Raw genomic sequence first — 26,720 nt, forward strand, 5'->3', positions numbered from 1 at the left:
ATCTCCCCACACCCTTCATACCATCATTCCATTTCTCCCCTCACCCCTCTGATTCCAGTCTTTCCTGCTCCTGGCAGACTACTAATGTCCAATATCTTCCCTGCAAAGGCAGCCAAAGGGGCGAGGCCACTGTGGTACCTGTGAGTACAGGATAGATTGGCTCAATCCTTGTGCACGCTCTCTTCAGTTCACAGTGCATCCAGATCCTAGATGCTTGCAAAGTGGTAGGCAGGAAACTAGATATCGAAGGTCCACCTTGGTAAGGGGGAAAATGGATTTGGAGGCCTGAACAGAGGCTGAATTAGTGATCTGCAGGTTGGGAGGGCAAGGCCTTTATTACCCCAGATCTTTCAAGCCTAGGATTAGGGCTATGAGGCTTGTGCATAAATCTAGTCCACTTCATCAAATCTAGGGAGGAAAGGAATTATTTATTTTATGTATTTACAAAAATGTCTTGTCTGCCATATTATAATAAAAACAATTTATAATAGCAAAATACAAAAATCACAATATCATATAATACATATTAATCATAAAACGCATCATTAAAAAAATACGCCATCTGACGTGAACCAAGAGGGAGAGCATTCCATAAGAGGGGCTATTTCCGAGAAGACCCATTTTCTAGTTGTTACCGGTCTAACAGATTTTGGCCATGGTGTCGAAAGCTGATGCTATATCCAGAAGTATTAGTAAGTATTGAATCCCCATGTCGAAGCCCTGCTGAATGACATGAAACCTGGACAATAATATAGTTTCAGTACTATGAAGTAGATAGAAGCCAAATTGAGAGCTTTCTAAAGAGTTGGTGTCAGTAAGGAATTCTTGCAAGTGTGTAAAAACTACAAAAATTGGAGGGATCAGAGTTAGCATTCTACATTAATGGATGAACAATTGCCATTTTTAAGACAGTTGGGAGCTTACCCTCTGTTAAATAAGCATTATTTATTTATTTTTTACTTTTATATACCGATCTTCTTGCATACAAATCAAACCGGTTTACAGTGAAACAAATAAAGCTTGCCCTTGAGCAATTACATAGAACAAAAAACATCTAAAAAACAACTTTGAGTTACATGGAATATGCGTTAACTAATATCAAGAATAAAAATTAAGAGTAATATAGCAATAAGGATAGAAACTAGGCGTTAGATCGTCTAAAACAGTTTGGGTAGTTACCGAGGGGGTGAAAAGGAATGAATGGAGGAGAGCAAAGAGCTTCAAAAGGAAGAGGAGACGTGAAACGGCCTGGGATCAGTGGCCTTTAGTAAGCTTCTTTAAGCTTACTTTGAGGGAGGTGGGTGTGTGGGGAAGGGTGCAAGGTTGAAGGTTCACCTAGGGTGCCTAATATCATTGCACTGATCCTGGTACAGAAACTAGAAGAAAATATTCACTTTCTTTTCTATTTGCATGCCGGTTTTCAACATTTGGCTTCTTGCACAGCTATTATATTTTGTTATCTACAGTACTGTAATTTAACACTAACGTGTGCTGTGCATACATTGTTTTGTTTACTGAGTGGAAAATGAACAAATACGAAAAAGGAAAATCAACAAAAAAGTATGTCCCCATGCCCTGAGAGTACGGAGCTTAGTCAGATTTGCAGAATGCGGACAGTGGGAATTTCTCCTTCCCCCTTTGCCATTCCATCAGTTTCCAAGGAAATTGTAGGTGATAAAGAGTAAAACTCTAAAGCTATTTCACAAGGAATTTTCTGACACAGCTAGAAGTTAGAAATAATCATGGCCTGAACGCTGGTAGGCATATCCATTAGACAATAACATTATGTGCAGGTAAATTAGAGCTGATAAAGCAGGACTGACCTGACAAAAATTCTAATTGCTTCAGAGGACGCAATGCTATATTTTTAAGTGTACGGCCCAGTGATAGAGAGCGCTGTCAGCCTCTGGTGAACTTTAGAAGACGCTTATTAAAATATCTATTAGCTACTAAGGTTAAATAGAAAACTAGTCCTAAGGCTGTTTTCACTCAGCTTACAAAAGCACACTTTGTTCCGTCAAACATTTTTGTAGCAGCAGAGAATTCAGGGACTGATTATAACAAAATTCTGCTATTGTATCCACAGAGCTATCTGCAGTACTGTGCAGCCCTGAGACATGTTCCCATGCATCCTCCCTACAATTAATCAAGAGAAATAAAGTAACATAAATGCATTTCATTGTCCTGCTCTGCCTTGCTCCTCATGTGTCTTTGTCAGATACAAAGTGCAAATCTGTCACCTACCAAACCACAATGAAATGTGTCCGTTCTATCAGACTTTACAATTTGCAAGACATTCACAATTTTAAAACTCCTGAGAGTTTTCACAAAACACTTTATACAGGAGGAGGGCAGTTTTCATTATCTCTGAGGAGCTTGCAGCCCCATGGGTATTTTGTACACACGGGACAGCAAGATCATTTTCAAAGGGAGATTCCTCATTGAGATCCTCTCGTTGAGCCAGCATGGGCACGTTTTTACCCACATACTTTCCACCCGAACGGAAGCAGATACGTGGCTGAAAGTATACATTGAGATCTGAAACTAAATCTCTGCATGCACTTCCTTTCCCCTGGTTTTAAAAGGACATACCTACACTGTTTCATAGGGCGTGTATTTTTAACCACATAAAGGAGAGGAGCCAATTTTCAAAACACGTTTCTACATGGACGAACATACATTTACCTGTGTTAAAATCTTCAATGATGGCCCCTTACATGCATCATCTGCAGTTTATTTTAGAGATGTCACTGTGTTTAGAAGTCCTTCTAAAAATTGTAATCCTATCTAGGTTACTCAGAATACTAACTTTCCTGTTTCCTGACTCTATTGATTCCACCATGTCTTATTACAAGGTTTTTGTTTTTGTCAAAATACATTTTATTTATCATATTAATACACTTTGTTTGGTTTGTTGTTTTTTTTTTTTAGAATAGGTGTGTTCCTTTTATTCCTGGGTCATAACCTAATTTACCTTCAGCTTGTTCCTTTCTTTAGCTCCTCATGCTCTCTGATACTTGGGAGGCTGATGGGCTCAGTGCGATATCACCCAGATCTACATAGATTCTTAAACGTGGAAGTGACTAAGTCAGTGGCAGTTGGCCTGGGTAACACCCAACAGTTCCCTCCTCCTTTGAGCTTTTGGCTCTGTTTGTACCAGCCTCCATTGGTTACACCACCGGAAGTCTTCATTTGCAGCTCCCAGGGGGGAGGTTTTCCCTCTATTTTATATCACTTTCAAACTTAAGTTTAGGCTGGTTATCGCAGGGACGCTGCTGGGCCAGGGGGCCATGCACCAAGGATGTTTCTGGGACCCTGTAATCATGAGCCCTGAAGCCAGCCTCTAGGGCAGGGATGGGCAGTTCCGGTCCTCGAGGGCCACAAACCAGTCTGGTTTTCAGGATATCCCTAATGAATATGCATATGAGAGATTTGCATGCACTCTGCCTCAGTTGTATGCAAATCTATGTCATGCATATTCATTAGGATATCCTAAAACCTCGACAGGTTTGTGGCCCTCAAGGACTGGAATTGCCCACCCCTGCTCTAGGGTGTCACCCTTAAGCAATGACCATGACTTTCTGGTTCCCCCGCCCCCTGAGGAGCTGTGACTCTACTGCATCCTCAGCTTACCAGGGAAGCAAAGATCAAACCAGAGACCTGCCACTTGACCGTGAATAGCATTTACCAGCTGAGCCACTGGGTCACCCTTTCCCCCCTATTCTTCTAGTCCTCACCCGGCTCAGCACAGCCATTATAGTGGCAGCCCTTGGCCAAGGGCCACAAACTGTGGCTCCCTCCAGAACTCAGTTGATGTGGCCCCAAAGTCTGAGCACTAAGTGTCAAGGCTGAACGATGGCCGAGACGTCTTTCCCCAGGTGCTGTGAATGCTGTGTCCAAAGCATCCCCAGGCCGGGTGTACAAACCTTACCCCAATCTTCTGCATGGCAGTGCATAATCTTTGCTACTGAGCCACCGGGTAAGACAGAGCCCTTTCTTGCTTTACATTTCAGATCCACGCTTCTGCTGCTGAAGTAGCACACTGAGAAACGTTTGCTGTTTTAATTCAAGGGGTTGCATGATGACCACGTTTTACGCTAAGCACTTAATACTCCTAATCTTGGTGTCAGGATGCTTTCCTCCAGCAGAGACCAGGGAAGCAATTAATAGATTCTTTGTCTTTTAGAATGAACTGAAGCTCCTTGAGGGCCCTGGTGCCAGCATTGCTATTGCTGAAATATCCATATTTTGGGCTTGGTTTTTGATATTGTATTGTGGCTTTTTCTACATTTCGTCTACATCAAAGCTGGACCTCTAATGTTGGTGTTTCGATTGCCTCATTCGAGTCAGAGAAGATAAGTACTTTTTCAACATTTAGTCATTAATCTTGCTGATAGTTTCTAACCATTGCACTAAATTGATTAACTGATTTTGTAGATTATTCAATTTTTGATCAACATTTTGTATACCACACATTTTTCAGCACAGAAACCTTCTTGTGAGCCACTTTAGAAATGATTAGATGGGGCTTTAACAGTGGAGTAAATGTTATCATATTCTTCTTGACATCTCTGCTGCCTTTGACACCCTAAACCACCAGATTCTTCTCTCTCTTCTATGCGATATTGTGGTATCAGGCACTGTATTAAAGTGGTTCTCCTCTTATCTGACTGGCCAAATACAGCAAGTCAGAATTGCCTCCGCAGTATCCTCCTAGTTTGCAATTACCACTAGGGTCCCTCAAGGTTTGGCCTTGTTCAATATCTACCTGACTCCCTTGTGTAAACTAGTGTTCAGTTTAGGGATAAATTACAATTTTATGCAGATGATACTCAGTTTTTCCTAACACTGTCACTTTGGACTGCAGCCTTTCAGCTTGTCTCTATCCGCTTAGAATTAAGCACTGTTTTCTTTTTTCACAATATGCTTGCACTTAGATAAAACAGATGTGATCATCTTGAGTAGGTTTCCCCTACTTGATGCCACCACTGTATTTGTTTTCAAAGGTTTCAAACTGCCAGTTTTGAAGCGAGTGCAAAATTTAGGTGTTATACTCGATTCCAATTTGTTTGTGTGTGTCATTAGTAAGGCCATAGTTATAATGCAGTGTTTTTTTTTTGTTACCTTTATTGGGCACCTGCAATTTTCACACTGTGCTCCAGGCTCTTACATTTATAAGTATCAACTATTGTCAGGGGCGGATTAAGGGAAAATAGTGGCCCGGGGGATTTTTCTCCAGACTGGCCCATGGGTACCCAATTACATATACAATATAATTTATATATATATATATAATGTACATATATATGTACACACCCCCTATATTTCAGCATGGTCCTCCCGTATCACAGTACTATTTGCCAAAACTCAAAGAATAACAACCCCACCTATGAAAAAGAATACCACAAATATTACACCAGAATCTAAAATATCAATACACCTCCTATCAGGAAAACAGAACAGGCCAAGCTACTACAGATCCCTACAGAGAAACCACATGCTAAAAGAATGCTTCCTCTCAGTCTTTGGATGCAGAACACAAACTCTCACCAAATACAGAATAAAGTCACAAAGTATAAATAGAAATGCGCAGACAAAAATTAAACTGTAAAACGTATCATGCCAGACTCTATACAGTGCAACAATGGAAAAACAAAAATGTCACCATTCCTCATGAAACAATCAATAAAATCAAGATATATAAATCATGAATCATACTAATAAAATAATTTCAAAACAGCTGATGAATAGAATATCCAAAAATTAAAGACTCAAGGAAATTTTGAAACCTTTACCAAACACCAAGAAAATATTTCAAACAGACACATCACATACTACCCAATAATTAAAATCGTAATCAAGAAAAATGAACTTAAAAAGCCACTTTTACTTACCCTCTCCAGCAGTTCTCCTACTCCTTTCCCTTGCAGGCGATGCCAGAAGCAGCAGTAGCTGCTGAAGCTGTCCTCATGGTCCTCTTCCTTAGGGACCAGAACCAATCTCTTCTCTTTCTCTCACTCACACCAGTCATACCCTCAAGACCAGTTTCTGTCTCTCACACACCAATCATCTCCCCAACCAGTCCCTCTCTCTCTCACACACACACACACACATACCAGTCATTTCCCTGATCAGTCTCACACATACACGTCACCTCTCTGGCCAGTCTCTCTCAATCATACAATGCTCTCGCTCTCTCTTACTTACACAAAGGCTTTCAATCACACACATGCTCTATTACACACAAACTCTCAATTACACACATGTTCTATCTCACAGCCACAAGCCAGCCAAAAACATGCTCCATCTCCATTGCACACACACATTGACACACAGAAGCACCCTCCCTGTCTCACATACACATTACACTCACAGAAGCACCTTGCTTTCAGACTTGCAGCATTTTTCACTTTTACTAAAAGTGAAAGTGATGATCCCAACCATTAAATAAGAAAACCACATTCCTATCAGAAGGCAAAATGACACCCTTCCTTCAGGTTCTGTCCTCCCAAGGGACAGCCACCCACACCGTACAGCTTCTCTTGTTTTGCGCTTTCAGGCAATAGAGCAAGTGTCTTTCTTCAAACTATCAGTCATATGATTATTCATGTGGGAGATATGGAACCGAAAGACATCCTTAGTCAACTTCCCTTTTAAATGGGAAGATTCCAGTCTTAGTCATTAAAAAATATACATTTTCTAAAGGCTTAAAAAAAATAGCAAAACCATTTCAGATTGGAACTATTCTAGTCTTCATGCTTAAATTATGCTAAAAAAACAAACAAACAAAAAAACCACCTGGCATCAGTATCTTAAATTTGTGATTTTGCTGAGATGAACATTTTAAATAGTTTAATTTTTTTTTTTTTGCTTTAGTATTTGTCTCTACCCACTTTGCTAAATTTTATTTTCTAGAAGAGGGATGCTTAACATTCAGTAATTTAATCTTTCATCCAACTTTTCAAAAGTTGCACTACCAGCACAAAAGTTTTTTTTTAAACTGGCAGATTCCTCTCTCACATACATACCCATATACACACATACAGAAGCACCATTTCTTTCTCTCTCTCTCACACACAAGCACCGTTCCTTTCTCACATATACACAGAAGCACCCTTCCGATCCAAGGTTGAACAGCTGGTCTCCGGCGGTGGTTAGCAGCACCGGTGTTCACTTCTTCGGCCCCCGCCGGCCTCGATTTTAATTTCTTCGGCCCTCTTGGTCTCCGGCAGGAGCCGAAGAAATTAAAATCAAGGCCAGCGGAGGTCGAAGAAAAGAAGATGGGCGCCGCCCAGCCAGCCCCCGCTTGAGGCTGGCTGGGAGGCACCCATCTTTTCTTCGGCCGCCGCCGTCCTCGATTTTAATTTCTCCGGCGGGGGCTGGCTGGGAGTTCCCATCTTCATTTCTATGGCCCCCGCCGGCCTCGATTTGTATTTCTTTGGCCCCTGCCGGCTTGGCCTCCGACAAGGGCTGGCTGGAAGGCGCTGAGGCTGGGCTGAAGAAGAGCCACGCGGTCGAGACCATGTGACCAGGTAGACCGGCCCACCGGGGGATGCCAGATCCCCCGATAGGTCAATCCGCCCCTGACTATTGTAATTCACTGTACATCAGACTTCCGACATATAACCTGAGAGCATTACAAATTGTACAAAATTTGCTGCACATACAGTATATTAACTAGTTCTAGTACACAAATTCATATCACTCCCATTCTCTGTTCCCTCCATTGGCTTCCCTTACAGTGAGATTAAGTTTAAAGTAGCTAAGGTTAGCCATAAACTATTAAATAAATAATACCTCATTGCCTTGGATTAATCCAATTTTATGCATCTATAATCCATCGCGAGCAGTAAAGCCTGTTAGAGGTACCTTCCCCACACTTTGCTCATTTTGTTGAAACACATGACAGCCTTCTATTGCCTGTCCCTTGTTCTGGAATGCATTGCCTGAACAGTTGTGTACCATGAGCTCTACCCAATCATTTAAAAAAAAACAAAAACAAAAAAAAACACATTACAAACATTTTTGTCTAGACTGCTTTTGAACTCTGTTTAAATGTCAGTGTGCATCGCTCTAGACTGGGTTATAAGAAAGTTTATTCAATTGAGCATGTCCTGATATTCTTCTCTAGTCAGAGTTTGGGAACATTCCAGACATGGGAGGTTCAGGGGGGAGCAGTGTCACTTAGGAGTGACAGGGAGGTCCATCCCTAAAGGACTCAGGGAGATCAGAGGGGAGTTCTTGGAGTTGGTGAATAAGAGGAGGAGATGACATTTTGGAAAGGGCTGAACAGAGGAAGTTAAGGGGCTGTGCGCCTTGCCCTGGGCTCCACTGGTTGCACAGCAGAGTGTTCTCTCCTGTAAGCGGCAAAGGGCCAACCTGAGAGGCCCCAGACAGCAGGGAGAGGAGTTCTTTTGGTCAAACCTTCCAACCATAAGTAACTTGGGAAACAAGAGGATGATTCTCTCTCCCTGCTCCCCCTGAACCTCCCATCTTTGGAATGTCCCCATTTATCTCCTATGGAGAAACTTAGCCCCCTCTGTTCCTATAATTTTCAACCTCCTCCCTATTATCACATCTACTCTTCTCCAGGCCTGTGGAACCAATCTTGGGGTCTGAACAGCTTGAGGCCTTTGGGGAAATATCATGAAATTCTAAAGTTTTTGAGTAACACTTATGCTGCATAGCAGAAGCCTCTGCCTTATGGTGAATTTTAGAACTTAAAAGAACTGTTTTGCCTGGTTTGATTTTTGTTCTCTGGACTTTGTCTATTTTGTGTGTGTTGAAACATTTCATTTGTTTTCAGTAAACTATATTTCTGTTTAGAACACAACAGTGTTTGATGTGGACTGTTTATTTCTGGAGCATGATCCCCTTTAGAGTGGTACAGGTTTATCCTCTCCCCCTCACAGAATCTTTGTATCCCAACCCTGCAAAAAATTGGTCAGTGCTCAGCAGAGATGTAAAAGTGTTGACCTCCTTGTTAGGCATGTGTGTGTGTGTGTGTGTGTATATGTGTGTGTGTTGGGGGGGGGGGGGTTACATAGGAAATGAGCATCAGTAGTGGGTAAATTAATAGACGCTCTACTAAAAGAAAGGATAATGAAGTATCTTGAATCCCGTGGGTTGCAGGATCCAAGGTTACATGGTTTTACCAAAAGGAGGTCATATCAGATAAATCTTATTGATTCTTTTGATTAGGTTACAAGAAAATTAGATAAGGGACATGTGCTTGGATTTCAGCCAAGCTTTTGGTAGAAGGCTTATAAATATATTGGGCAACCTGGGGGTGGGCTTCAAGGTGACAGACTGAATTAGAAACTGGTTCATTGATAAGAGAGTGGTGGTAAATGGAATTCAAGCTAAAGAAACAAGGATGATTAGTAAAGTGCCTGAATGATCTGTCCTGGGGTTCATCTGTTCCATATCTTTATAGGCGATTTTGCAGATGGGTTAGAACAGTGGTCCCCAACCCTGTCCCTGGGGGCCCACCAGCCAGTCGGGTTTTCAGGATATCCACAATGAATATGCATGAGAGAAAATTTGCATGCACTGCCTCCATAACATGCAAATTTTCTGTCATGCATATTCATTGTGGATATCCTGAAAACCCGACTGGCTGGTGGGCCCCCAGGACAGGGTTGGGGACCACTGGGTTAGAAGGAAACATTTGTTTTGTTTTTTTTTGCAGATGACACTAAGATCTGCAGCAAAGTGGATACTTCTGAGGAAGTAGAAAGAATGAGATATGATCTAAGAAGTTTGAGTAGTCAAATGCTTGACAGTTAAGATTCAATTCAAAAAAGTACAGATTTACATTTTTGAATTGCAGAAGTCCGAGGGAACAGTACATGATGGAGGTTGAGAATGACATGCATGAATCGGGAAAGGCCCTCCTAGGTTCGTGTCTGATGGCCTGAAGGTAGTGAAACAATGTGATAAGCTGGTGACCACAGACAGAAGGATGCTAGGGTGGATAGAAAGAGAGAGAGGCATAACCAGTAGTTTTAAAAAAAGGAGTTAATAATGCCTCTCTATGGGTTTTTAGTGAGACCTTATCTAGAATACTGACTTCAGTTTTGAAGGCCGTGGCTCTGAAAAGATATAGAAAAGGTGGAGGTAGTCCAAAAAGAGGCCACAAAAACGTTGCAATAAGCCCTATGAGATGAGGCTTAAGAACCTAAATATGTATACTTTAGAGAAGAGAGAGGAAGAATATGACAGAAACATTTATATTCTTCAAAAGTGTAAATAATGCATAGGACGCAAACCTTTTTTCAGAGGAAAGAATGCTCTTGAGCAGTGATGGCAAACTCCAGTCCTCGAGTGCCACAAATAGGCCAGGATTTCAGGATATCTAAAATGAATATGCATGAGACAGATTTGCATACAACGGAGGCAGTGCATGCAAAACATCTCTCCTGCATATTCATTGTAGATATCCTGAAAACCTGGCCTGTTTGTGGCACTCGAGGACTGGAGTTCGCCATCACTGGTCTAGAATAAGAGGACATGGTATAAAGTTCCAAGGAGTTAGACCCAGAAGCAATAACCGAAAATATTTTTTCCCAGAAAAGAAGAACTTCCCAGTGGAGGTAGTGGAAATACAGTAACAGAAAATAAGACCAGAGATAATATGAGCAAATGCTGCACTCAGCATGAGTATCATATAAACCACAACGAGTGCAGAAAGTATTGCTTAGTCCAAGTATCTTCTAATACATACTTTAAGATACTTGGACTAAGCAATACTTTCTGCACTCGTTGTGGTTTATATAACAGAAAACATGACACCATGAGACAATCACTGAGGATCCCTAGTTGGGAAGAAGTGAATGGAAAGCCAGACATCAACTGAGGTCTATGGCAATGCAGCAAGAGTGAAATTGGGCAGATGAGATGGGCCTTATGGTCCTTATCTGCCATATTTCAGAGTTCTACATAACTTCTATCAATCAGCTTAAATCAAAGTTTAGACAGTAACTTTAAAACTGGCGCGCGGGCGCACGTGTGTGCACATTTGCCAGCCCGTGTCCAGGGACGCGGCTATTTTATAATTTGCGCGCATATAGGCAGCATGCATGTGCGCCAAATTTTAAGTGGACATGTGCAAGTGCATGCGGATGCCGGTTCTACTGTGTAAATCGGAGGATTCTGAAGGGGGTGCGTGCTGGTGCCATTTCCAGTTTGTCCCCAGTTTGCCCAGTTAACAGATAAGTTTTCCAAATCCCCCTGGTTTAATAGCCTTCACTCCCCCCAGTTTCCCTGACCCTTAAAACCCCGCTGATCTGCCTATTTATCTTTATTTTATAACTTACACGGCATCCATAGCAGACGTAATGCGGTGGGGGCATCTATGCACACTGGAGTGCATATGTATTTACGTGCACATATCCGCTTCAAACCCCAAAATGTCCATGCCCTGCCCTGACCAAGCCCATGTCCCCTTTTGTAAACTTCTGAGATGTGCACATTGTGGAATTTACACGTGTATCTAGGCAGCTTTCAAAATCCGCTTGGCGAGTGAGAGTCTGACATATTCACGCATCCCCTAATTAATGTGCATGAGCTTTTAAAATTCACCTTTAAGAGTTTAGTTTCCAAACATCTTTATTCTTGTGACCCCTTTGACATCTAACTCCTGAATCCCTTTCATTTTCCCTTGGTCCATCAGATGCTCTGTGTTGGCGGCAGAAGGTCTTCCTCTCTTAGGCTCATCAGCAAACCCGAGGCCTTTGAGGTTTTTCCTCTCCCCTGAGATTACTGGTCATGGGGGACGTTTACCTCAGCATTCCCTGGCACACATGATGGTGCCAAAAACCATCAGGTTGGCCCTGATGCTCCGTAACTGCAGGTAAATGCCATTAACAAGGCAAGGGCGTTGAACTCAGTCACAGATCTGCCTCGTTTGCGTGAAAAGTCTTTTCCCATTTCCTCTGCTTACTCTGCTGTCGACAAGATACTTACATAGACAGAGCACTAGCCTTCCACTGTCATTGGTTTACTGTGTTTGGTTGTATGTATACGGTGAATGTATTTTGTAACTCCGCATTGAACATATATGGATATTAGTGGAATATATGAAATGCTAAATAAATAAATAAATCAACTTAAAAAAAAAAAGACCCAAATGTATAACAAGTATTAGAAACACATATATACTGAACGTGCTATATTAGGAATTCTCATTAAACGAACAAGTCAACCTTCATACGATACCAATAAATTGGTTATCGTGCTGGTAAGCCCCCAAAAGTTGAAAGGCTTTATAATCATGGCTTTATAATCATAATGATTGTAAAGCCTTTCAACCTTTGGGGGCTTACCAGCACGATAACCAATTTATTGGTTATCGTATGAAGGTTGACTTGTTCGTTTAATGAGAATTCCTAATATAGCACGTTCAGTAAATAAATAAATCAATCATGAAATGAAATTGTATTTATTATGACATTATCCACTTACAATAAGCTTTATTGTAGAATGCAGACTGTAAGCACCTTAAATAAATACATGTAGCAGAAAATGATGAGCAACCTCCTCTTATCTTCTCTCTCTCCCCTCTTATCTCACCCCCCACAGGTAAGTGTCCTGCTCATCCTTCCCTATTCTTGCTCTGTTGGGTGGTTCGGGCTGCACTATTGCCTTTCCCTGCTCTAAACCGCAGGGGAGAGTGAGTACTTTTCCAGCTAGAATTCCCAGCTCCTCCTCCTCCGCAGCAGAGAGAGAGGCAGCGCTGGTTCTGGGAGGGGCTTGCACTTCTCAAGAGAAGGATCTGCAAGGTGCTTGGACCACTTTTTTGGAACCGCTGCATTAGGGTAAACTAAAATGTTCCTGGGGGTCTTTTGTTAATGCTTCCTTCCTTCCAAGTCTGAACCCCATCGCAGGGGCACAGAGAAAAGCCCTGCTCCTTTCTCTGGGCATCACCTCCTTCACCTTCCAGCTCTTAGTTCATCTCACACGGGCACAGCAGGGAGTACAGAGATTGGTGCTGATCTGCTGAGTGCTTTGTTTGTATTTTGCTATGTGCTGTTCTATTTTTTCCATTTATTTTGATTGTTATTTTTGTTATGTTGTCAGATCCTCTGGGTACTTTATGGAGAAGGGCGGCATATAAATTGAAAGTGTAATATAATGTATTTACAGCATGAAACATAACAGCAAACATGAAAAACAGCCAGTGAATTGAGCACACCCTGGATGGGGCATCTATTAAGTGACTGATTGTTACCACAGTCGGTATTATTTATAGATGCTCCTCTTGCCAAATGAGTGCATGTTAACACATTTGCGGGTTGATACTGTAAGGCCGCGGTAGAAACAGTGCGGCAGTGTCAGGCACACCCTTCCTCCCCGCACGCACAGTTCTCTTCACCTAGCGCCTGATACTCTCTTCTAATCGCATGCAAATGCATGCCGCGGTTGTGAAGCGTTAGGGAAGGGTTATGCCTGCACAACCCATTTTACTATATAGGCGCTTAATACAGCGCCTATACAGTATCCTGGGTGCGCTGGTACCTGTCATTTCAAATGACATTTGAAATGACAGGTACCAGGAAGTGTAAAAAAATAAAAATTTTTAAATACCTGTCGGAGGGCCGCGTGGGTCCAGGCGGCCGGCCGGCGGGCGGCAGCAGGAGCTGGGTGGTCGCGTGTTAAATCTAGGCCGGGTCGCACAGGCGCGCATTCATCCACTGCCGGTGGGGGCTGTCTCCGGAAACTCCCACCGGCAGTGAATGAATGCGCGCCTGTGCGACCCCTGCGATTCGGTGCTCAAGGCAGTCACATGCCGTGACGTCGGGCGTCGTGACGTCACGCCTTGAGCACCAAATCGCAGGGGTCGCACAGGCGCGCATTCATCCACTGCCGGTGGGGGCTGCGCAGCCCCCACCGGCAGTGGATGAATGCGCGCCTGTGCGACCCGGCCTAGATTTAACACGCGACCACCCGGCTCCCGCCACCGCCCGCCCGCCGGCCGCCTGGACCCACGCGGCCCTCCGACAGGTATTTAAAAATTTTTATTTTTTTTTCTGACAGGTTTTATGTGTCCCACAGCATTACATTTTCTCGATCATCTCTGTATCGCTTTTTTTTTTTTATTGTGTTTTATTGTTTTTGAGTATCTTAAGCGGTGTCCATGGATTTGTTACTAGACTCACAGTCCTAACTCCTACTAGGGGGAGGCGGTAAACTAACACGTTAAGGCCGCGGCAAAACAGCGGGTTACTAAGGAGATAATATCAGCGCCCGTTACAGTATCGGAGGGGAATAGCTAATTCCTTCATTATACAGCTAATTCGTTCATTTACATGCTGCGTGCAAAAAGGGTTGTGTGTCTATTTTACGAAGCGCTAAGGACGCGTGAAACTGGAGACTGTATCGCCTTACTCGTCTGTATTGTGCGCTTCCAGCACGTTACAGACGGGAAATCTTCAACCGCACGTTACTGTATCGACCTGTTACTCAGTAAGGTTTACCCTTTATAGAGCATATGAACTTATACGATACTGCCAAGCAATGCACACAGCCACTCGACTGAGTTAGAAACCCGGGTTACTAAGGGCCTGATTTGAGAAGCATTTTCTCCATAGACATAGAATGGTAGAAAGCTATAGTAAATCAGGCCCTAAGTTTGATATTTGATCTGCAGGATAACTCCCAAAGAAGGAGGAGGAATAATATTAACAGTGTTAACCAACTACAGTTATCTAAAACATTTGGAAACTCTCCTCCCCAGGAAATGCTCTTGTATGCCATAGAGACTCTTATTTTACGAAGCACAGCTTTACCTGTCACAGCAGATGAGTTGTGAGCCCATCACTACAGTGAGAACTGCAAGGCATCAGTCGAAAGTGGAGTCATCTGTTGTGTATTTTTGTAAACTGTTAAAAGCTTTTCTATTTGAGCATGCATTTATTGATCTGATGTAATTTTATCTGAATTAACTGGCACAAGATGCAGAGATTTGTATTTTTATTTAATTTTTAACTGTTGTATTGATATGTTTTGTTTTTAGATTGAATGTTTTAGGATTATGTTGTTTTTATGTCATTATGTATGTTTAATTGTAAGCTGCAACAATGATAGGTAGTACAGGTAATACATTTTTAAATAAAAAAAACTAATCTCACAAGTTTTAAATCTTTTGCCAACAATTCTGTGAAGCCTTAGGTAAGTCATTATGGGCTACGTGTACTAAGCATTTTCCCTATAAACACAAAACTGAAGAAATCAGTACATCTGGCCCTTTATCTCTTCAAACCACTCAATTTTACTCAATTTTAACTGTGTAATAATATTAAGTCTTCCTACCCATACCCATTTTTGAAACTGTTGTACAGATTAAATGCTAAAACTGGTTCTTCATATATAGAGAAAGTTCTAAATAAGCTTTTGATATATTCTACCTATAACTGAGATCTTGTTGTGATATAAAGACATTTTATTAATGCAAATATAGTTATACTAGATATGTAAGCTCTATAATCAGAAAATTAAAAACCTGAATTCAAACACATTTTAGAAACTATTTTATCTACATTTCGTTATTAGGTTCTGGAACTGGACTGTTTAGTGTTTAGAGATGGCCAACTCTGATCCTTGAGATCCACAAACAGGCCCAGGTAATCAAGATATCCACAATACATATGCATGACATAGATTTGCATACAAAGGAAGCAGTGCCAGCAAATCTACCTCATGCATAGGCACTGTGGATAGCCTGAAAACCTGGCCTGTTTGTAGCTCGAGGACAGGGGTTAGTCATTCCTGCCTTATAAGATCATTATGTCTGTCTGTCTCTTTTCTTCCTTATAACCTCTGAACCATTCATCCAATTTCACTCAAATGTCTGCCATAGATTGTAGAGCACCCAGTGACCCCCCTGGATCACACTTTTCATTTGCCATCAAGGCTTTCAACACTTAGAATCCCATCTTCTTTTTCTTTCCTTTAGGGAAATAGATCAGTTCAGCTGGAATCTCAAGTAGGTCAGAGCACATTGTGATGTCATCACGTATTTTTAAAGCTGCCCTGCCATTGCTTAGTGCTTGTGGTGACCAGTTGATTCTATTTCTTGCCTAGTTTTGTATAAGGAAACAAACGTTTGACTGAATTTTAAATCTGCCGCGTGCATAAAAATCATCACTTACGCGCTTAGCTGGGCCCTGCACGCGCTGTGTGCATTTTAAAAAAGACCCAGCCATGCACGGAAGTGGTGATACGCGCATAAGTGCCGGGCCCTGACAAATGAGAGGCCAGGGGGCGGGACTGCGCCATTCATCACTCTGCCAGTGCGTGCAAGTTACTTTAGGTCGGGCCCTGAAGTAACTTGAAGAAAAAAGGGAAAAAAAAAAAAAAAAAAGGGATTTAGAAGGTGGGGAGGAGAGAGGAAGGGGAAGGGAGGTTAGGGTGGAGGGTAGGAAAGTTCCCTCCCAGTCCGCTCCTAAACTGGAGCGGACTGGCAGGGAACTGGGGGAACCCCGATCTCGTCGCTGTGCAAATTTACAAAAACTTTACCCCCCCTTGCACATGCCGCCCTCACATACGCGTGAGGATTATAAAAATCGGTGCGTACTCACCTTTTAAAATCTACCCCTTTGTGTTTAATGGTATGCTTATTTACACAGAAAGTTGCATAACAAAACATCATAAACATATGCAAATTTCTATACCAAAGAAAGAAACTAGGAATTTTGAAATATTCAGATATCTACTTGCTTAGTATCCGCTGCCTTACAGTGTATGCACAACTTTACTTAAAACTGTTTATGCTGTCTTAGAGAAGATGAATTAGGTACAAGTATTATTGATAAGGAGATACCAGGAATTGTGGACTGAATGTCACCATCTCATCATTTGCCCAGCACAGAATACAAGGGAGTTTACATTTTACTATTCCTTATTCTATCTTGTCCTCGGCACAGGACAAATTTAAATTAATTTAAAACCACTTTTATAACTAAAATAAGTTCAAAACAATGTATAATGGAATAAAAAATATATAGCATAAAACAAATACAGTGACAATGCACAGTTAATATAACACTAAATACACAAAAACATAAAACAGCCCCAAAATTGCAAATGATGACACTTAGGGTTCTCCTTTTATAGGGAATGTTGTTTATGGAGCTACACTGTTTCATAGACTCCACACTCAACAAAAGAATGTTCTTATCACAGACTCTTAAATAGTCCTTACCTTTTTGGTCTATGTATGTGCTGATTCCATGGGGATTAAATGAATCCACATCAAATCCATGACTGATCTTCAGCTGAACAGGCACTGGGTTTTCATCAGTCAAGTCTAACAGAAGTATTTCACCTGGCTTATCTGGGGCAAAGGACTGAATTCCTGGATACCTTAAGCCCTATGCAAGAAAAATAAAACAATAGAATTATCATTTCAATAAAGTTGTCCTTCCATTCAATGCCTATTTTTGGTTACTGCTGTAGCATGCTCTGTATTTTCTACTCTAAACTACAACATAATAATCTATAATCATGTAAAGTGTATAAAGGTATGATTATGGTCCACAAACCCACACATGAGAGTTTTAAGAATGACAGACTCTAATTAGGAAGAGCTAGAACCAATTAAAATGAGAATGCAGGTGTACAAATTCCAAAAACCTTTGGTGATGACATAGGAGTCCATGTGATTCAAACTAGGGGCTCTGGAGTGGAGACTTGGAAGTGAAAGAAGGGTGAAGACTCCCAATAAATTATTTGAAATGACTATAGGTGTGTGGCAGATAAAATTTAATGTGGATAAGTGCAAGGTGATGCATATAGGGAAAAGTAACCCATGCTATAGTTACACAATGTTGGGTTCCATATTGGGTGCTACAACCCAAGAAAGAGATCTAGGCGTCATAGTGGATAACACATTGAAATTGTCAGTTCAGTGTGATGCGGCAGTCAAAAAAGCAAACAATGTTGGGAATTATTAGAAAGGGAATGGTGAATAAAATGGAAAATGTCATAATGCCTCTGTATCACTCCATGGTGAGACCACACCTTGAATACTGTGTACAATTCTGGTCACCGCATCTCAAAAAAGATATAATTGCGATGGAGAAGGTACAGAGAAGGGCTACCAAAATGATAAGGGGAATGGAAGAGCTCCCCTGTGAGGAAAGACTAAAGAGGTTAGGACTTTTCAGCTTGGAGAAGAGACAGCTGAGGGGGGATATGATAGAGGTGTTTAAAATCATGAGAGGTCTAGAATGGGTAGATGTGAATCTGTTATTTACTCTTTCAGATAATGGAAAGACTAGGGTGCACTCCATGAAGTTAGCATGTGGCACATTTAAAACTAATCGGAGAAAGTTCTTTTTTACTTAACGCACAATTAAACTCTGGAATTTGTTGCCAGAGGATGTGGTTAGTGCAGTTAGTATAGCTTTTAGAGGATTGGAAAAGTTCTTGGAGGAGAAGTCTATTACCTGCTATTAATTAAGTTGACTTAGAAAATAGCCACTGCTATTACTAGCAACGGTAACATGGAATAGACTTAGTTTTTGGGTACTTGCCAGGTTTCTTATGGCCTGGATTGGCCACAGTTGGAGACAGGATGCTGGGCTTGATGGACCCTTGGCCTGACCCAGTATGGCATGTTCTTATGTTCTTAACTCTGAGGAGATGCAGAGTGAGAAAAACTGCACTATTGGAGCTATGAGTACTAAATGCTGGGTTTATTCCTGTACTCTGAAAAAAATATTTATTTTTATTATATATTTATTGGCATTTGATGTTCCACTTTTTATCATGAATGGCCTCAAAGAGGATAACAAATTTAAAGTTGGTAACAGCAATGTTAAATCAACAATATTGGTTGAGGATCTACAGTATACTGTATATTTAAAGTCAATTTCATAATTTGATTCTTTTGTTGTTGCTGTAGAAATAAGAATATGTTTGTGCTAACTAGGTTGCAGGACAGGAACTCATTGTTGGGAATGCTTGACAATAAAGCCATGCTTTCACTTTCTTCCTGAAGGTGAGATAGCTGGGTTCCGAATGTAGGGATAATGGAAGCATATTCCAGATCTCTGGTGTGTAACAGCTAAAAGCACAAAGTCTGGTGCAGGACAGTCTAGCAGAGGACAGAGGTGGGGGTGGGGGTGGAAAGTAGAGCCATTAGGGAAGATTTGAGTTCTTTCTTGGGGGCACAAGGGGGCGGACTTGCAAGAAATATTCTGGGGCCTGTTTGTTCATGAACTTCAATGCAAAGCGTTTTGATGTTATCCTGTTCTCTCTTGGTAGCCAGTGTAATCAGTGAAAGCCGCATATGCACTACAAGGTATGACAGTGCATTGATAGTAGGCAGAACACCACAGTGAAAGCAATGCTGAAAGCAGAAAGGCCTCCAAGACTTGATGTCCCTCATGCTCCAGTCCATAGCTGGGCCATGTTGTCAAAGACATGGCAGGCCCCAGACCATTGGGATTTCTGAAGCACATAGAAAGTAATTTGTTGGTGGTGGAGGTGACCCATCCTGAGGGTGATAGGTTAGGTAACAGTCCTGATGTTCCCAGGGAGGGATTCCCTACACACCAAAGAAATTGTGAGTAGTCTGTACAACAGATCCATGGGGATGGCATACCATACTTTCTTCAATGAAATTCCCGACTCATCTGAGTCCAGGAAAGTTTAGGTGAAAACAACTTCAGTGTCAGTTTGAAGGTAGGCAGGCAGGACAATGTAAGAGGGAAAAGTAGTTCTAGAGGGATCTAGGGATGCATCCCCAGCCAGCTCTAGGCTTGTAAAATCTCCTGGTTTTATCAGGCAGATTTTAAACATAGGGCAGCACAATAAAGATACAGATTCCAGAAGAGACATCAGCGTCTCTACTCTTCTGTCAGACAAAAATGGTCCAACTGCATAGGTTCCTCCAGGGTGGGCACAGGGATCTGATCCTGTACTGAATCAATAGGAAGCACTGAAATCTGGGAGCCAGAATTGGTACCCCTTGAGAATAACCACGCTCCCGCAAACTCTCCTGGAAATGAACGTCAATCTTTTTAGAGAGGGAGATTAATGTATTGAGGGAAGTGGGGATTTCCTGTCCAATGAGTTCATCCTTTATCTGGGATGGCAGGCCCTGCCAGAATATGACAGTGCCTCAGGGATCTGTATTGGGACCCGTATTGGGACCCTTACTTTTCAATATATTTATAAATGATCTGGAAAGAAATAGGACGAGTGAGGTAATCAAATTTGCAGATGACACAAAATTGTTCAGATGGGCTGCTGCGGCGCGGCAAAGGGACCCCTTTGCCGCATCCGTGCTCTCCGGCACAGACCCGTTGGGGTCGGGGTGCTCTGGGCCCGGGACCTATCCTGCCTGCCTGCCTGCCGCCACGCCGCCCCACATGAGCCCCAGACGGCCGCATCTTCGAGGGAGCCAATGTCATCGGTAAGGGCCTGAATGCCCATTTAAGAGCAAGGGTGGAGGTTTACTATTGGCTGCTAAAAAACACCTTAACCTCAAACTTCAACCCACCTGCCCCCCCCCTCAGATTAGAGGGGGGGGGGAGGTGAGGGCAAAGGTAGCGCCGGCGCCATTTTGAAGATTGGCATTACGGCCCGCGTGCAGGAGGTCGCTCCCGGACCCCCGCTGGACTTTTGGCAAGTCTTGTGGGGGTCAGGAGGCCCCCCAAGCTGGCCAAAAGTCCCTGGGGGTCCAGCGGGGGTCCGGGGGCGATCTCCTGCACGCGTGACGTCGGGAGCCAGGAACCAAAATGGCGCCGGTGCTACCTTTGCCCTGTCACATGATAAGGGCAAAGGGCCACCGGCGCCATTTCTCAACGCAGCCGTGGCCAGAGAGCTGGAGATCGTGCCGGGACCCCCCACTGGACCCCAGGTAATTTAAAACATTTTGGGGGGGTTCGGGAGGGTGGGGGATTTGTTTTAAAGGTTCGGGGTGGGTTTTAGGGTTGTTTTGGTGTGCCGGTTTTTCCGCGCCCTCTTTAACGATACAATACAAATGCCCCTGACAATAAATCAGGGGCATTTGTATTGTATTGTGCACTCTAACGATTTTGGATGATTCACATCCCTAGAGCATATTACCCCCATACTAAAGAAGCTGCATTGGCTTCCCATCCCCTTCCGCATTCACTATAAAACCCTCACCATCCTTCACAATGTGCTTTATAAAAACAACTCCTCTTGGCTCAAGGAAATGCCCCACTTCTGGACCACCAATCGTCCTTCCAGATCCTCCCTTGCAGGTACCTTGCACACCCCTCCTCTTAAAATTGCTCACCTTACCTCCACCAGAGAAAGGGCTTTCACCATTGCGGGCCCTACCCTTTGGAACTCACTTCCCACCCATCTACATCTTGAGCCTTGCTTTCTCACCTTCAAAAAAGGTATCAAGACCTGGCTGTTCAGACAGGCCTACCCCGATGCCAACCATACCTAGCTACTTCCCCCCCCCCCCCCCAGCCACCCAGAAACATTCCTAGTACATATAGCTGTACCCCTCTTTTCCTGATTCTACCCTTTGTTGATGTAATATAATGAAAAATTAAATAAGTTCTTCAATCTGCTGTTTTTCTACTGTTATAGTTGTTTTTCACTCTATTCTCTCTTTTCCGCCCTTCTTTCTCCTTCCCCCTCCCTGTCTCGATCGACTCTCCTGTTCTCGCCTGCTCCAGCCCCCTGTCTCCCTGCTCATTGTAGTTCCTCCTTCTCAGAGTTAATTGTAAACCGGCGTGATGTGTCTTACGAACGTCAGTATATTTAAAAGCTATTAAATAAATAAATAAATCACAAGCAGATTGTGATAAATTGCAGGAAGACCTTCTGAGACTGGAAAATTGGGCATCGAAATGGCAGATGAAATTTAATGTGGATAAGTGCAAGGTGATGCATATAGGGAAAAATAACCCATGCTATAGTTACACAATGTTAGGTTCTATATTAGGTGCTACCACCCAAGAAAGAGATCTAGGCGTCATAGTGGATAACACATTGAAATTGTCAGTTCAGTGTGCTGCGGCAGTCAAAAAAGCAAACAATGTTGGGAATTATTAGGAAGGGAATGGTGAATAAAATGGAAAATGTCATAATGCCTCTGTATCGCTCCATGGTGAGACCACTCCTTGAATACTGTGTACAATTCTGGTCGCCGCATCTCAAAAAAGATATAATTGCGATGGAGAAGGGCGACCAAAATGGTAAGGGGAATGGAACAGTTCCCCTATGAAGAAAGTCTGAAGAGGTTAGAACTTTTCAGCTTGGAGAAGAGACGGCTGAGGGGGGATATGATAGAGGTGTTTAAAATCATGAGAGGTCTAGAACAGGTAGATGTGAATCGGTTATTTAGTCTTTCAGATAATAGAAAGACTAGGGGGGCACTCCATGAAGTTAGCATGTGGCACATTTAAAACTAATCGGAGAAAGAAGTTCTTCACTCAATGCACAATTAAACTCTGGAATTTATTACCAGATGATGTGGTTAGTGCAGTTAGTATAGCTGTGTTTAAAAAAGGATTGGATAAGTTCTTCGAGGAGAAGTCCATTACCTGCTATTAATTAAGTTGACTTAGAAAATAGCCACTGTTATTACTAGCAATGGTAACATGAAATAGACTTAGTTTTTGGGTACTTGCCAGGTTCTTATGGCCTGGATTGGCCACTGTTGGAAACAGGATGCTGGGCTTGATGGACCCTTGGTCTGACCCAGTATGGCATGTTCTTATTCCACCTTAGCTCGGTGGCCAGAATCCAAAACTGAATGGCGTAATGCTCCACCATCAGAGGCCTTGGCAAAACGTGCAAGTGGTTGGCTGCAGCAGAAGAGGACCTGCCCGGTTCCTCAAAGACCCTCTAGAAGTATTCCCAAGAATTCAGTTAGGTCATTCAACATATGTCATTTCTAAAGGGAGATGCCCAGACTAAGCGCCTGGCCGATGAGGAGGGAGATGATGTAGGATACCATAACTTGGTCAGATGGAAAACTCCCCAATTGCAGTTTGAAAATGATTTGGCACTGATTCAGGAACCTTCTGCAAATATTAGTGTTTCTGTCGAAGCGTGGTGTTGGAGAGAGGCATATACCAGTTGTTGTGCTGGGACACTCGGGGCCATGGGTGTTGAAGCCCCTAGAACCCGTATGGAGTCAGGCTGTTACCTAGGGTTTGCACAGACGCTGTGAGCTGCTGAACCTGCAAGGCCAGACTGTGTTTGAATATGGACCACAAGATGTAAAGCTGTTGTATTCATTATTGAAAATAAAAACATTTAAATTAAAGCAAAGTAAGGAGTCTTGATGGAATACAGTCTGCAGATGTTTGATGTGGATTGGCCCTTCTCAACTGTTTAAAACAGTGAAGAATCCTGCAGGTTTTGATACTCCCTATTCTTAGATAATTTACAGCAGTGTTCCCAACCCGTGTGCCTTCAAATCTAATCAGGTGTGCCATGGAAAAGTCACCATTGCCTAATGCTCAAATTCAGTCCAGCACCCGGGCTCCGTTCATGTGCAATCATGCATGTCTTCTTCCTAGTTACAACATGAGCCCCAGAGTGTGATCATTAATAGCAACATATAGGGCACAGACAGCTAGGCCCTACTTTTTGAAGGCCACATAATCACACATAGCACCTCATCATCTTTGTGTCCTTCCAGTTTTTGCCCTATCCCTCATCATGAGAGAGATGGGGACAGCATGCACTGAGCATTGGATGTGATTCACTCTGAGTGTTGACAATGGCAGCAGTAGAGGAGCTCTGGCAGCCAAGTACAGCAGGCAAGGTAACTAACTGAACCAAGTACCTGCACCACGCCAACTTCTCCCTTCTACCTTCTCCCACACTTGTATATAGAACGAGCTGCTCCATTGTGATGAGTTCCTATGTGTTTCTACTAGAGATGTGAATCGTGTCCTCGATCGTCTTAACGATCGATTTCGGCTGGGGAGGGGGAGGGAATCGTATTGTTGCCGTTTGGGTGTTTAAAATATCGTGAAAATCGTTAAAATCGTGAGCCGGCACACTAAAACCCCCTAAAACCCACCCCCGACCCTTTAAATTAAATCCCCCACCCCAAATGCCTTAATACTTCATCAACTTTGGGAGGGAAGTACTTACTTGCCCTAAACCAATGGCAGGAAAACCGGCACACTAAAACCCCCTAAAACCCCCCCCCGACCCTTTAAATTAAATCCCCCCACCCTCCCGAACCCCCCCCCCCCCAAATGCCTTAAATTACCTGGGGGTCCAGCGGCGGTCCGGAACGGGCTCCTGCAATTGAATTGTGTTGTCTTCAGCCGGCGCCATTTTGCAAAATGGCGGCCGCAACATGGCGGCGGCCATAGACCAACACGATTCGACTGCAGGAGGTCGTTCCGGACCCCCGCTGGACGGAAAATGGCGCCGGCAGGAGATCGAATGCAGGAGGTCGTTCAGCGGCGGTCCTGAACCCCTGCTGAACGACCTCCTGCAGTCGATCTCCTGCCGGCGCCATTTTCCATACGGAAAACGATTCGCGGCAGGAGATCGCTCCTGGACCCCCGCTGGACCCCCAGGGACTTTTGGCCAGCTTGGGGGGGGGCCTCCTGACCCCCACAAGACTTGCCAAAAGTCCAGCGGGGGTCCGGAACGACCTCCTGCAGTCGAATCGTGTTGGTCTATGGCCGCCGCCATTTTGCGGCCGCCATTTTGCAAAATGGCGCCGGCTGAAGACAACACAATTCAATTGCAGGAGCCCGTTCCGGACCGCTGCTGGACCCCCAGGTAATTTAAGGCATTTGGGGGGGGGGGGGTCGGGAGGGTGGGGGATGGGTTTTAGGGGGTTTTAGTGTGCCGGTTTTCCTGCCATTGGTTTAGGGCAAGTAAGTAAGTTCCTGCCCTCCCCCTTCCCCCGATTTACGATTTTTTAACGATAAATCGGGGGAATTGGTATTGTATCGTGGCCCTAACGATTTTTGACGATTTAAAATATATCGGACGATATTTTAAATCGTCAAAACACGATTCACATCCCTAGTTTCTACTACCTCCCTCCCTTTGTTTAAAAATTTGGAAGAGATCCTACTGACTTTCAATGCTTCTATCACTCTTCCTTGTCCATATGAATCCTTTCCATGTTGGCACTGCCTGCTCTGTGGAGTTTGGTGTGCCACACAACATTTTGTTAATGTAGGTCCTGAAAAGTCTTATAGTCAAGTACTACAGAGAGATGCAAACAGTGAACTGCTAATTACCAACAAAAATATTTAAGAAATTCATTAGACTTGCTCTACTAGAGTATCAAAAACAGAGAGTACGGGAGTCCATGCTCCTGCAAATGGTAGATACATGCCTTATGAAAGGCTAAAAAGAAAGCAATGTCTGCTGAAGGTGCCATCTGACACTGTGAATCAATGAATAGGATTACAAGAGATCTACTGTAATACTTACAGCACTTATGAAAGCCAGTCCATTAGGAAGAATATCAATATCTTCAGAGCCAGCTTCTGCAAAGGGAAAGGACACATGAAAATTAGTCACGGCTGTAAAGAGGTGTGAGCATTAGTCTCGGATTATGAATGCGGCACCCCAGCGAATCCCCCACCAAGTTCAGAAAGGTGGTGCTCTCAGAACTGCTGTTTGGAGGCCAGGGTGCACATGCAAAGATTTCCCATGCTTTGAAGGATTATCCTTGAAAATTGTAGCACTAGTAGAGGTTACCATGCTATTTAGTCTTTTGTAAAAAGTGTACTGCACCATATTTAGACATTTAAAAATCCCATACATTTCACTGCTTGTGTTCTAGCAGTATTTCTTCCCCTCGTATAAAGGCAATGAAACAGAGAAAAAAAAATTGTGGGCTTACAGTAAGAAAGCTGATTAAAAGACGTGCAGCTTCAGTGTTTATTGAAAGGGTTGCATAACAAAGCAAACATTGACACACCGAGTTTTTCAACGAGTCTTTAACTGTATAAGCAAGGTCATGTCTTCATCAGATACATTGGCCCGCCAATGCCCAGTCAACTGAAATTACCCTCTAGCACTACCATTTTACTTAAGTAAATATTGCTTTTGGAGTGATTGTTCGACTTAATACAGCTTTTCATTTTACATAGATGTCTAGAGAATAAACCAAAAAAAAAAATAGATGCCGGATGTCCTTTTGTGAAAAATGTTTATTATGGTGGAGACGTATTAAAATGCCCGACTCTGGCCGAGTTTTGCCACTATTCGAGTGGTTGCCTCAGGGGCTTTCTGTTCAGGAATCAAGCACAGATTATTCATCTGTAGTTCATATTTGACACACACTAATGATCAGCAGTGGGTGCCTGTCATTTCTGCCGAGTCTGGATGTGCTATCTCCACTCCTGACCCCGCCCTGGACTGCCCAGCCCCGCCCCTTTTTGCAAGCCCCGGGACTTACACATGTCCCAGGGCTTTACGCGCATCACCGGGCCTTTTTAAAATCCGGCCCTGTATGTGTAAGGGTGAGAGAACATGTCAGTATGTGTAAGAAAGTCTGTGTGAGTGAGAGACTGTGTGTGTGTGTGTGTGTGTGAGAATGTAAGAGAGAACAAGTATATGTGTGAGATAGAGAATGAAAATGTATGTTAGCATGTGAGTAAGAGAAAGACCATGTAAGTGAGTGAGAGATTGTATGTGTTTGTTTATGAGGGAGCATGTGTAAGAGAATGAACATGTGTATTAAAAAGAGTACGTGTATAAAGTATGAGAGAGAGAGGAGAAAGTTTGAG

The 26,720-nt window shown here is 43.1% G+C and overlaps 1 protein-coding gene across 2 annotated transcripts in view; it reads right to left on the minus strand.

Annotated features, from left to right (window-relative positions):
- The window catches only part of LOC115084272 (serum paraoxonase/arylesterase 2-like), a 114,746-nt gene that overhangs the window by 46,852 nt on the left and 41,174 nt on the right, over positions 1-26,720 (minus strand). For both annotated transcript variants that reach the window (XM_029588921.1, XM_029588922.1), the window contains exons 4-5: positions 25,417-25,472; positions 17,204-17,372 (exon numbers count right to left, since the gene is read on the minus strand). In XM_029588921.1, the coding sequence (XP_029444781.1) occupies positions 17,204-17,372; positions 25,417-25,472 (225 nt within the window). The remainder of the gene's footprint in view (positions 1-17,203; positions 17,373-25,416; positions 25,473-26,720) is intronic.

This window comes from Rhinatrema bivittatum, chromosome 2 (assembly GCF_901001135.1).
Source record: "Rhinatrema bivittatum chromosome 2, aRhiBiv1.1, whole genome shotgun sequence".
NCBI lineage: Eukaryota > Metazoa > Chordata > Amphibia > Gymnophiona > Rhinatrematidae > Rhinatrema > Rhinatrema bivittatum.